At 38.5% G+C, this 12,210-nt stretch overlaps 1 protein-coding gene across 2 annotated transcripts; it reads right to left on the bottom strand.

Annotated features, from left to right (window-relative positions):
- Positions 1-853: 853 nt before the first annotated feature.
- On the bottom strand, positions 854-3,235 carry LOC107003016 (carboxymethylenebutenolidase homolog). 2 transcript variants are annotated; one of them, XM_015201261.2, is made up of 3 exons: positions 2,858-3,235; positions 1,598-1,906; positions 854-1,478 (listed from the first exon to the last, which is right to left on the bottom strand). In XM_015201261.2, exons 1-3 carry the CDS (start codon positions 2,881-2,883, stop codon positions 953-955), a joined length of 861 nt encoding a protein of 286 aa, XP_015056747.1. In that variant the 5' UTR covers positions 2,884-3,235; the 3' UTR covers positions 854-952. The 2 variants fall into 2 exon arrangements, with proteins under 2 accessions (XP_015056747.1, XP_015056746.1); XM_015201260.2 differs by having other exon boundaries at positions 1,598-1,875; positions 2,858-3,230.
- Between the last annotated feature and the right edge of the window lie 8,975 nt (positions 3,236-12,210).

Raw genomic sequence — 12,210 nt, 5'->3', positions numbered from 1 at the left:
TATATATATATATATATATAAAGGAAAGTTTCAAATAGGAAAATGCATTTCACATAAAGCAAAGAATAATTAAGTAAGGGAAGGATTATGCTCAGTATAAATCGTGATATATATATAGGATGTTGACATTACTCAACAATCTCCCTCCCAACACTTGGCGGCCATTCTCTCTCTTAGTTTCTTTCATTTAGTTAGGCATGCTAAAGGATCTCGCTCAAAAGAGACTCTTCACCTACTCAATTGGACCATGCATAATGTTGCTCTTGGGAATCGAACTCATGACTTTAACTCTGATATCACTTATTAAGATCAAACGCCTACCATCATGCTAAAAGATATATATTCTTCAAAGAACAACATTTGTGCTAGTTGTTTCTAGGTGGCACTCATTTGAAAATTAAGTTCACAAACTCTATTTAGTTGTTCAGAGTTTGCAAAAAGCTTTAAAAACCATTTTGCATACTCTGATTTTGAAAAATTTAAACCAAATGCCTAGACATGTTCACAACTCATGTTGCTTGTTTGAATCACTTTCTTGCACATGATGGAATGAAATACGACAAAGGAGATTGCACCTTTTAAAGAGAGAAAATGCCAGTACTATTATTGTTTTTTATAGCCTTTCAAATCATCAAATGATAAGAATCAATCCGTCCTATAAAAATTGTTTCTTCTTTGTTAATGTACAAGGCAGTTGACAATCCTGCTTTTATTTTTTGTTTTTTGATGACTGAGGTGTTCGGATGAGCTTTCACACCCTGACTAATTTCACGAGATACCTACCACCTCATCAACCTACAACAACTATTAAGTTATTGTGCTATTTGTTGTTAGTGATCAATAGTTACTACTGTTGTTGAAAATGAGATTTCTTATACTTCATAAGACTAAAGAAAGGAAGTTTCAAATTGCATTTCATCACACAACAGATTGACTATTCACAGAATGAGTATCAATTTTCAGAAATTAGTCCATCATGCAGCCAGTTTCTCATCATCAAGAATGCCTCTTCTGCATCTTTATCGTCTTCTAAGGATTGAGGTCGATGGGCAAAACCATGACCCCTTCCCTCAAAAATCGCCATTTTGCAACCATTCACGTTATTTTCAACCTCCTTCAACACATTCACAGGACAAAGTGGATCACTGTCACCAGCAATAAGTAGTAGAGGTACCTCAATCTTGCTAGTAACAGATAAGTCGATCCGTGTACCATAGAATGAGATCCCAACACCAAACTCACTACCCTTATCTTGAGCCAATATGTCTATTAACACGCCACCGCCAAAGCAAAATCCAATCACTCCAAACTTCTTTGATATTCCTGCAGCCACAAACTCATTGGCCATCCATTTAGTCGATGTGAAAATGTCTCTCACGACCTGTTGTTTGTCTACACTACCAATCCATTGCTCAAACAAAGCTTTGGATTCATCCTTTCTCCATGGATTTCCACGGAACATATCTGGTACCAGAACACTGCAAAATCATTCAATTCATGACCTCGAGCTTGGTTGATTCTTTTGCACATGTTATGAAGTATGATAACCAAAGGAAACACCTTTTTTTATAAATAGAGAAGGTATACGATGACTTACTTGTATCCATTGCATGCAACACGGTATGCAAAATCTCTCGTAAATGAGTCCTCAAATCCAAAGATATCAGATAAGAGCAAAATGCCAGTACCATTGTTGTTCTTTACAGCATTACAGAGATAAGCATCAATGCTATCAACTCCATCCCCAATGGAAAGCTCAACTCCGTTAACTAGTTCACAAGCCTCATCCTCTACTTTCACATTGCAATTAAAGACTTTGTATTTCTTAGTCTTTCTCAAGGATAACGAAATACCCCAACACTTGACATAGTTTCTCTGGACAATAACTGAAGCATGACAGTCAGCCCTTCATCAAGAATCATCCAATAATTTTAAGCAACTCAAATACAACTTACAAAGACACTATTACTTTGTTAATGTATTTGTATTCTTTGAATCTACTAAGAAATATGGAACGACGAATGGAGAATTTTAGAACAACTGAGCTTTTAATTAGAAGATTACTACTTATTTTCAGAACAGCCGAGTTTTTAACTAATTCTTCCTCCTGTTATCTCGACGGTAATACAAATTTGTATCATATTCAGTTTTCTATTATGGGTCTCAACAACAAGAAGCTAAACATATAACCAATTCGTGAAACTAATAAAACATGAGGCACTGTTATTTATTTATAGCTTCTGAGGCAATCTTTATTTTGTGTTACAACAATCAAGAACCACAATTTATTTGTACACAAAAGACGGTCTAACATTTTAGTTTGTTTTCGAAAACCTTCACTGACATTGGAGTTTCAAATCTTGTGGTCTTGTTTAGTCAGACATACAGGAACAATCAGGGCAAGGACATTCAACTTTCTCATTAATAGAACTAGTCATGCAAGAGCAATCAGGACAAGGACATTCAACCATACTTAGCAAATTTCTTGTTCTTGGTAAGCTTAAATTCACAGAGTATGTTTTGGGTAAGAAGCTCGACTCAATGGTTCCCGGAGTTTCAACATGACTCTCAATCGACTCGCTCGTGCTGACATAGAAGCTAAGTGCAACCACCATGAACATCAAGGCAACTGAGATATTCTTAGCCATGGATGAAAAAGTTTATTTTGCTATTATTGAAATTAAAAATTGTTGAAATTTATAGTGATAGATTGCTAATATTTTAGTATATATGCTTCTTGGAATTAGTGTTCACCAAAATAGTCATTTGTCTATGGAAAGTTAAAGAAGCTATGGATGCCGCCTATGGAGCATAAATAAATAAAAAGAAAAGAATTCGTATTATTTAATCACCATACCGAAAATGAAAGACCAAAGGGAGCATCAAGTGGTGTCTCTCTTTTTTTAAGGAGACTGCTCGTAGTCGTTCTTGGAGCGGTTGAACACACCAGGGCTGACTCCATTCTTTCAACTATGTCTTCTGCAAATCAAGTAAAGATATGTGACAAATACAGAGAGAAGAAAAAGGAGTAACTAGTGGACAATGGAGAAAATATCTTTGCTTTCAACAATTGGAGCCTCAAATGTTAAATATCTATATGTTTTATCTTCTTTCTTTGCCAACAAGGAACTCAATCCTAAATAATTTCACAAATGATATCTTTTTTTTCCAAAAAAAAAAAAACACTCATTGACACATTTAAAATTTTGCCTGCTTGTGAGTTCGACAAAGTATGACCATTCTGAAATAAAGATAAGCATAATAATGGTGTTGGTGGGTGATAGCTATCCGATGGAATAGTAGAACTGCATCTAAACTAACCCAACAAATTATAAAATGGGAACGCATCTCAATCATGTGAAATAGATCACTTATCTAAAATAATAAATACTTCGTCATTATCCTAAGAAGGGGCGAATTTAATAAGTTAAAAAATGGGTCATCAGAATCCGTGGTTATCTGAAAAATTCGATATATCTACTTGTATATTCATAGGGAGTGTTAAATGGGTGGGTTGAATTGAAATTAGAGATATTAAAATGAGTTGAAGTCAAAATTAGGTTGGTCTTGACTCGTCCAAATTTACTATGGGTTTAAATGGATTGGACTTCAGTGAGCTTAAAAACTGGTTGAGTCTTGACCCGCCCAATTTTTTCCACTTAATTCAACAATTTTAATATATTGTTATTTAAGTTTTATAACTATAATATGAATTTAAACTAAAGAAAGTTTTTTTAAAAGAAAATTCAAATGAATAGATAAATCTTATAAGATATAAAATAGATAACAATTCATAATTTTAATATAGAAATGAACATTACACTAATGCAAATAAAGAGTCATAAAACGAATTGAAATTAGATATTGGATTGAGCTCAATTAAAGATTCTCTTAAAGAGATTAGGACTTGAATGAGTCAAAATTGAATCCAATTAAAATTATCTTGAGCTCAACTCTCAAAATTATAAACAAATAGAACGAATTACCTTAAACTTTTTGACGTCTTTAAATTAGTTCGTAAAATATATCAAATAGCAACTGAAGGAACCTGTTAGACCCGCAAACTACTTGATCTAACTACGTGCAGACATGTCAAGGACTTGGGCATTGGTCTTGACATGGATGATGGCAAAACAGTGCAACACAAGTTCAAGTGCTTGGGTGTTGGCAAGGCAGCTTGAACGTGCATGGCTTACGTGCGGGCTAAGGGCGTTGGCAAGACAGCATGTTGGCTTGATGAGGCAAGGCTGTGAAGACTTGGCAATGTCAGGAACAAAGGCAGTTCACCCGAAATTGCTGAAATAAAACTAAGTGTGGAAGACAGCTAAAATATTCTAAGTGTTGGAAGCTGGCAGAATTATTCTAAGTGTTGGAATGAAGCCTGAATATTCTAAGTGTTAGAATATTAGTATTTCGTGTAGATAAGAATGTAATTTGAATTAGATTCTATCTGTTGGAAATATAGCTGTTGGAAAGTTAGTTTTGAACCCTGTGATGACAAGTGTCGGACTGGTGTCACTTGTAACCGCCGCATGTAACTGCCATTGTGCAGAATTTTGATTTAAAGGTGGAAATTCGTCTAAGGCAAAAACAGAGTGTTTTCTAGCCTTAGACTAATTCGTGAAGCCTTCCTTTGTATTACTTAAAGGTTAATAAAGGTTGGGACTGGTTCCTGTAAATTCTGTTGGTTGTTTGACGCTACTGTTTTAAGTATTTCTATACTTAGTCAATTTTCGTGGGTGTAAGTAGGCTGAAGTATTACAGACGCTGTAAGACTGCCTAGAGTGGTGTGCGAGAAAAATAAATCGACCCTCTTTCAATTGGTATCAGAGCGCGGTTAAACAATGGTGAAAAACGCAGAATTATGGGAGTTGGCACGAAAAATTGAATCCTTCGTCGGGTTTACTGAAGACATTTTGGCAGACCCTACGTTTGTGGATTTATTCACACAAATCATTGAGTTGAGAGTGGACGCTGAGAAAGTTCAGGGGGAAATTGGTGGATATCGACAGAATGTTGATAACCACATTACTGAAATCTTGGACTTTCGTACCACAACTACGCAAAAACTGGAGGGACTGCAGAAGGAAAATGAGAACCTTCGTGCAGAACTCGTCGTTTTGTGTCGGGCTGTGGCCACGTTAAGTTCAACTCGTGTTGAATCGTCTAAGGTAAAGATTCCAGAACCTAAGGCCTTTAGTGGCGCAAGGAGTGCTAAAGAACTGGAAAATTTCATCTGGGACATGGAGCAGTATTTTACCGCTGCAAGGGTGCCAGACGCTGATAAGTTGAACATTACCACAATGTATTTGTCGGGTGATGCGAAACTTTGGTGGAGGACTCGTAATGCAGACGACGTAAGTGCTGGTCGTCCTAGGATTGATACATGGGATAAGCTAATCAAAGAAATGCGTGATCAATTTCTTCCTAGCAATGCATCTTGGCTTGCAAGGGATAAATTGAAAAGGCTAAGGCAGACGGGATCAGTGAGGGAATACATAAAAGAATTTACCTCTGTGATGTTAGACATACAAAATATGTCTGATGAGGATAAACTTCACAACTTCATTTCGGGCATGCAAGGCTGGGCTCAAAACGAACTACGAAGGCAGAATGTTAAAGATCTGCCCGGGGCTATTGCTGCTGCCGATTCGTTAGTGGATTTCCGGACGACTCGTCCTTCGACAGACATCCCCTCCACGTCAAAAACTAAGAAAAAGAATGAGAAGAAAGGGGAATGGAGAAAGGATAATCGTAAAGACAATACAAATGATAAAGGAAAGGCACAAATGAAGGATGGGAAAGACAGGCCTAAGAACAAAGATGGAAATTCGAAGGGCTGTTGGACTTGTGGTGGTCCTCATTTGGCCAAATCTTGTCCAAACCGGGAAAAAGTGAATGCTTTGCTTGCTGGTAACGTGAATCAAAGGGAAGAGGATGAAGAAATCGTGGCTGCAATGGCAAACCCATTGGGATTCTCCTTCAACCACATTATGGGGATCAAAATGTTGGAGAAATCTCTAGCACTTCGAATCCCCGTGCTTCCTTAATTCATATAGAAATGAAAGTGAAGGAACAATGTGTGATGGCGATGGTTGATACAGGGGCCACACACACGTTTGTAGATGTGAAGATTGCTACAAAATTGGGGCTGAAGTTGTCTAAAAGCCCTTCCTACGTCAAAACAGTCAATGCTAAGGCACAAGCCATTGTGGGCATGGCTTATGGTGTGTCTATGTCAATTGGAAGTTGGGTGGGAAAACATAACTTGATGGTGATGCCGCTTGGTGACTTTGAAATCATACTTGGGATTGATTTCCTAAGAAAATTCCAGTTTGTTCCGTTTCCTCACTTAGATGGAGTGATGGTCATGAATGGAAGCAATGCTGGTTTTCTCAAAGGTGTTCATCCGTTTGGGGATATTAATAAAGTTGCAAAGAAGAAAGACAAGGGAGTGTTGTTGTCTGCTATGTCAATCGACAAAGGGCTGAAGAAAGGTGAAGACACTATTCTTGCTGCCTTGGTCGAAATTAAACCTGATGTGAAAATAGAAGTGCCTGATTGTGTTGCGGAATTGCTTAAACAGTATGCTGATGTTATGCCGCCTGAATTGCCAAAGAAATTACCACCAAGAAGGGACATTGATCATAAGATTGAGTTGCTGCCTGGTACGGTTGCTCCTGCACAGGCTCCTTATCGTATGGCTCCTAAGGAATTGGTTGAACTACGCAAACAATTGAATGAATTGCTAGATGCTGGATTGATTCAGCCGTCTAAGGCTCCATATGGTGCTCCTGTTCTATTTCAAAAGAAACAGGATGGAACAATGAGAATGTGTGTAGACTACCGGGCGCTGAACAAGGCAACTATAAAGAACAAGTATCCGGTTCCGTTGGTGCAAGATTTGATGGACAGGTTAAGCAAGGCATGCTGGTTCACAAAACTTGATCTGAGGGCGGGTTATTGGCAGGTTAGGATAACAGAGGGTGACGAACCAAAGACAACATGTGTAACTAGATATGGTTCTTATGAATTCCTTGTAATGCCGTTTGGGCTGACTAATGCCCCGGCAACCTTTTGCAATTTAATGAACAATGTACTGTTTGACTATCTTGATGACTTCGTTGTTGTTTACTTAGATGATATTGTCATATATAGTCGAACGTTGGAAGAACATGTTAATCACCTAAGTCTGGTTTTGTCTCAATTGAGGAAATACACGCTTTATGTGAAGATGGAAAAGTGTGAATTCGCTCAACAAGAGATAAAGTTCTTGGGGCATCTTGTTAGTAAAAACCAGGTTCGAATGGATCCTAAGAAAGTGCAGGCCATTGTTGATTGGCAGGCACCTCGTCATGTGAAGGATTTGAGGTCGTTCCTTGGCTTGGCTAACTATTACAGAAAGTTTATTGCTGGTTACTCGAAGAAGGCAGCGTCTTTGACAGATTTGTTGAAGAAAGATGCAAAGTGGGTTTGGTCTGAACGGTGTGAAGAAGCATTTCAGAAATTAAAGGATGCTATCGCATCTGAACCAATACTCAAATTGCCTGATTTTGAGTTACCATTTGAAGTGCACACTGATGCGTCCGACAAGGCAATTGGTGGCGTATTAGTGCAGGAAGGTCATCCAGTGGCCTTTGAAAGCAGAAAGTTGAATGATGCTGAACAAAGATACTCAACACATGAGAAAGAAATGGTTGCGGTGGTACACTGTTTGCAGGTTTGGAGAGTTTATCTCTTGGGCACTCGATTTGTGGTGAGAACTGATAATGTAGCAAATACATTTTTCAAGACACAGAAAAAGTTGAGTCCTAAACAAGCACGGTGGCAAGAATTCCTGGCAGAATACGATTTCATGTGGGAACATAAACCAGGAAAACACAACCAGGTTGCTGATGCGCTGAGTAGAAAAGAAGTGTTTGTTGCAGTATATTCAATTTCAAAACTGGAAACTGATTTCTATGATAGAATCAGGTTGTGTGCTGCAAATGATTCATTGTATGTTAAATGGATGGGTCAGGTGCAGGAGGGCACAATGAGACGGTATTGGATCGAGGACGATCTGCTCTATTTTAAAGGGGGGAGAATCGTGGTACCAAATCAGGGCGGGTTGCGCAAAGACTTAATGAAAGAGGCGCACGACTCTGCTTGGGCTGGACATCCCGGTGTTGAAAGGATGTTAGCCTTACTGTCTCGTGTGTATTTTTGGCCGAAAATGGAAGACGATATAGAGGCGTACGTTAAGACTTGTCATGTTTGTCAAGTCGACAAGACAGAACGTAAGAAGGAAGAAGGTTTGCTGCAACCTTTGCCTATTCCTGAAAGGCCATGGCTATCGGTAAGCATGGATTTCATTTCTGGATTCCCTAAAGTAGATGGCAAAGCATCTATCATGGTGGTAGTTGACAGGTTTTCAAAATATTCTGTTTTTATTGCTGCTCCTGAGTTATGCTCATCTGAAGTTGCTGCTGAGTTATTCTATAAACACGTGGTTAAGTATTTTGGTGTTCCGGCTGACATTGTGAGTGATAGAGACACAAGGTTCACTGGTAGATTTTGGACAGCATTGTTCAATATGATGGGAACTGAATTAAAGTTTTCTACTGCAAATCATCCACAAACAGATGGACAGACGGAAAGAATTAATCATTTGTTGGAAGAATACTTGAGGCACTATGTGACAGCAAGTCAACGGAATTGGGTAGCATTGTTGGACACTGCGCAGTTTTGTTATAATCTGCACAAATCGTCTGCAACAGAAATGAGCCCTTTTGAAATCGTCTTAGGCAGAGCCTATGACGCCACTGGATGTTGCCAAATCTAAGAATCAGGGAAAGTGTCCAGCAGCATACAGGGTTGCAAGGGACAGACTTGAAATGTTAACTGAGGCACAAGATAGCTTGCGCAAGGCTCAGCAGCGCATGAAGAAATATGCTGATCAACATCGTCGCTCAGTTGAGTTCAATGTGGGTGACAAGGGGTTGCTGAAACTTACCCCTCAAATCTGGAAACAGATTGTAAGTAAGACCAGACATCGGGGGTTGATTCCTAAGTACGATGGTCCATTCGAAGTGGTGAAACGAGTGGGCGAAGTTGCTTACAGGTTGAAGCTGCCAGAAAGGTTGAAAATCCATCCCACATTCCATGTGAGTTTCTTAAAACCTTACTTTGCAGATGAAGATGATCCGGACAGAAACAGGTCAAAAAGGGCTCCTCCATCAGTACCTACACAATATGATGCTGAAATTGAGAAGATCCTTGATCACCGGGTTTTGGGCACAAGTAAGAAGAATACTAAGACTGAGTTCTTGGTTCACTGGAAGGGCAAGAGTGCAGCAGATGCTGTTTGGGAGAAAGCAAAAGACCTATGGCAGTTTGATGCTCAAATCGATGACTATCTCAAAACAGTCTCGATGAGGACATCGAGTTCAAGTGGTGCGGGTGGTCTGTTAGACCCGCAAACTACTTGATCTAACTACGTGCAGACATGTCAAGGACTTGGGCATTGGTCTTGACATGGATGATGGCAAAACAGTGCAACACAAGTTCAAGTGCTTGGGTGTTGGCAAGGCAGCTTGAACATGCATGGCTTACGTGCGGGCTAAGGGCGTTGGCAAGACAGCATGTTGGCTTCATGAGGCAAGGTTGTGAAGACTTGGCAATGTCAGGAACAAAGGCAGTTCACCCGAAATTGCTGAAATAAAACTAAGTGTGGAAGACAGCTAAAATATTCTAAGTGTTGGAAGCTGGCAGAATTATTCTAAGTGTTGGAATGAAGCCTGAAATATTCTAAGTGTTAGAATATTAGTATTTCGTGTAGATAAGAATGTAATTTGAATTAGATTCTATCTGTTGGAAATATAGCTGTTGGAAAGTTAGTTTTGAACACTGTGATGACAAGTGTCGGACAGGTGTCACTTGTAACCGCCGCATGTAACTGCCATTGTGCAGAATTTTGATTTAAAGGTGGAAATTCGTCTAAGGCAAAAACAGAGTGTTTTCTAGCCTTAGACTAATTCGTGAAGCCTTCCTTTGTATTACTTAAAGGTTAATAAAGGTTGGGACTGGTTCCTGTAAATTCTGTTGGTTGTTTGACGCTACTGTTTTAAGTATTTCTATACTTAGTCAATTTTCGTGGGTGTAAGTAGGCTGAAGTATTACAGACGCTGTAAGACTGCCTAGAGTGGTGTGCGAGAAAAATAAATCGACCCTCTTTCAGAACCTATGAACACAAATGACTGGATGGCTCACAGGTTTGGGTGTTTGTTTTCCACTGAATCGATTCCCAATTGCAACATTCATTCCTTTTAAAATTGAAAAGCACTGGGGTTAACGTTTATTAAAAAAACTTTTAAAAAAATGCAGCTTGTTTTTTACTTCTTATTTTACAATTAAAAAAAAAATCTAAGGTTCCAATTGCAAGCATCTTAATTTCACAAAAAACACAGTATGCGCTCGAACTTACCAGCCGACAAAACCCGTTTCTTCCTCTCTTTTTTTTCTCAACTGAAATCACCATTCTTAGTAAGTAAATAGCAAAATCAATTATAATATTTTAGATCTTATCTTACGTACAATGATCAGCAACGACTCAAACACACATGTGGTCTGAGACAAAATCAAATCCCAGACCTTAAACTTTTAAGAAAAAAATAATATTTTTTTTATAAAGTTGATTTTTTAAATTTTTTGAGATGCAAAATTATATTTTTTTATAATTAGATTCTTTTGATAATTATTTTTTAATCAGTAATTCATATAATCAATAGATTTAATTTTTTTTTGCGATATAGTACACGAGATATATCAAATTTCATTTAATAACTTTTTTTCATATATATATATATATATATATATATATATATATATATATTATGATGAATACTTTACTGATGTTTCAATCCAATCTCCTGATTTACCTCCTAATTCTTCTCCAAGTTTACTTCATATTACTCCTGCTCCATCTCCTATAGATACTAATGCTCCAGTTTCAGTTCCTTCTGTTTCTCAACCTCTCAGAAGGTCTTCTAGACTCTCCAAACAACCACTTTGGCTGACAGACTATGTCTCCAATCATTCTGCTGGAAATGCTTTGTATCCTCTTGCTGCATCTATTTCCTATGACCATCTATCTCCTACTTATCAAACATATTTACAGGCTTTTTCTGCAGTTGTTGAGCCGACCTCTTACAAGGAGGCTATTCTTGATAATAGATGGTTGGAAGCCATGCAAGCTGAACTGCAGGCTCTCCATGATAATCACACTTGGGATTTGGTACCTCTTCCCAAGGGTAAAATTCCAATTGGATGTAAGTGGATATATAAAGTCAAGCTAAAGGCTAATGGTGATGTTGAGAGGTTTAAAGCTAGACTGGTTGCAAAAGGATATACTCAAAAGGAGGGGCTTGATTTTCATGAAACCTTTTCTCCAGTGGTTAAAATAGCTACTGTTCGAACTGTTCTTTCTTTAGCTGCACAATGCAATTGGTCTGTCCATCAATTGGATGTTTATAATGCCTTCTTGCAAGGTGATCTTCATGATGAAGTATACATGCAATTACCAGAGGGTTTTGACAGTCAGGGGGAGTCTGGACTTGTATGCAGACTTGTCAAATCCCTCTATGGACTTAAACAAGCAAGCAGACAGTGGAACTTGAAGCTAAGTGAAGCACTGTTAGAATCTGGTTTTATTCAAAGCAGTTTAGACCATTCATTATTCATTAAAAGGACAGGTTCAGACATAGTGGTGATTCTAGTGTATGTTGATGATATGTTAGTAACAGGAAGCAGTCTGAGTCTTATAGAACATACAAAAGCTGTTTTGCACAAGGCATTCAAGATCAAGGATCTTGGTGAATTAAAATTTTTTTCTTGGAATGGAATTCAGCAGATCAGCAAAAGGTATATTGATGAATCAGAGAAAGTATGTAACGACCTGTTTAGTCGTTTTGAGCAGCAGATTTTATTTCTGGAAAAACTGTGTGAGTCGAAGGAACCCACGACGGATCGTCATGGGCACGACGGGCCGTCGAGGGTGTCTCGTTCCAAAAGACTTAGACTTCTGAAATTTGGGTACTGAAATTGACTCTCTGAACTTCGTGACGACATGGCAGGACGGACCGTCGTGGGCACGACGAACCATCGCAGGTGTCTCGTTCCAGAACACTTAGACTTCTGAAATTTGGGTACTGAAATCGACTCTCTGAACTT

Source organism: Solanum pennellii, chromosome 11 (genome assembly GCF_001406875.1).
Source record: "Solanum pennellii chromosome 11, SPENNV200".
NCBI lineage: Eukaryota > Viridiplantae > Streptophyta > Magnoliopsida > Solanales > Solanaceae > Solanum > Solanum pennellii.
This window is presented reverse-complemented; position numbering and strand designations above follow the sequence as displayed.

What these genes read in the sequence shown, in the direction of transcription:
- LOC107003016 (XM_015201260.2), bottom strand. Translation starts at nt 2,962, where the DNA reads ATGGAGTCAGCCCTGGTGTGTTCAACCGCTCCAAGAACGACTACGAGC. An exon ending in CCTTTGGTCTTTCATTTTCG is followed by an intron (nt 1,876 to 2,857) that starts GTATGGTGATTA and finishes GTTATTGTCCAG; the next exon opens with AGAAACTATGTCAAGTGTTG. An exon ending in GTTGCATGCAATGGATACAA is followed by an intron (nt 1,479 to 1,597) that starts GTAAGTCATCGT and finishes ATGATTTTGCAG; the next exon opens with TGTTCTGGTACCAGATATGT.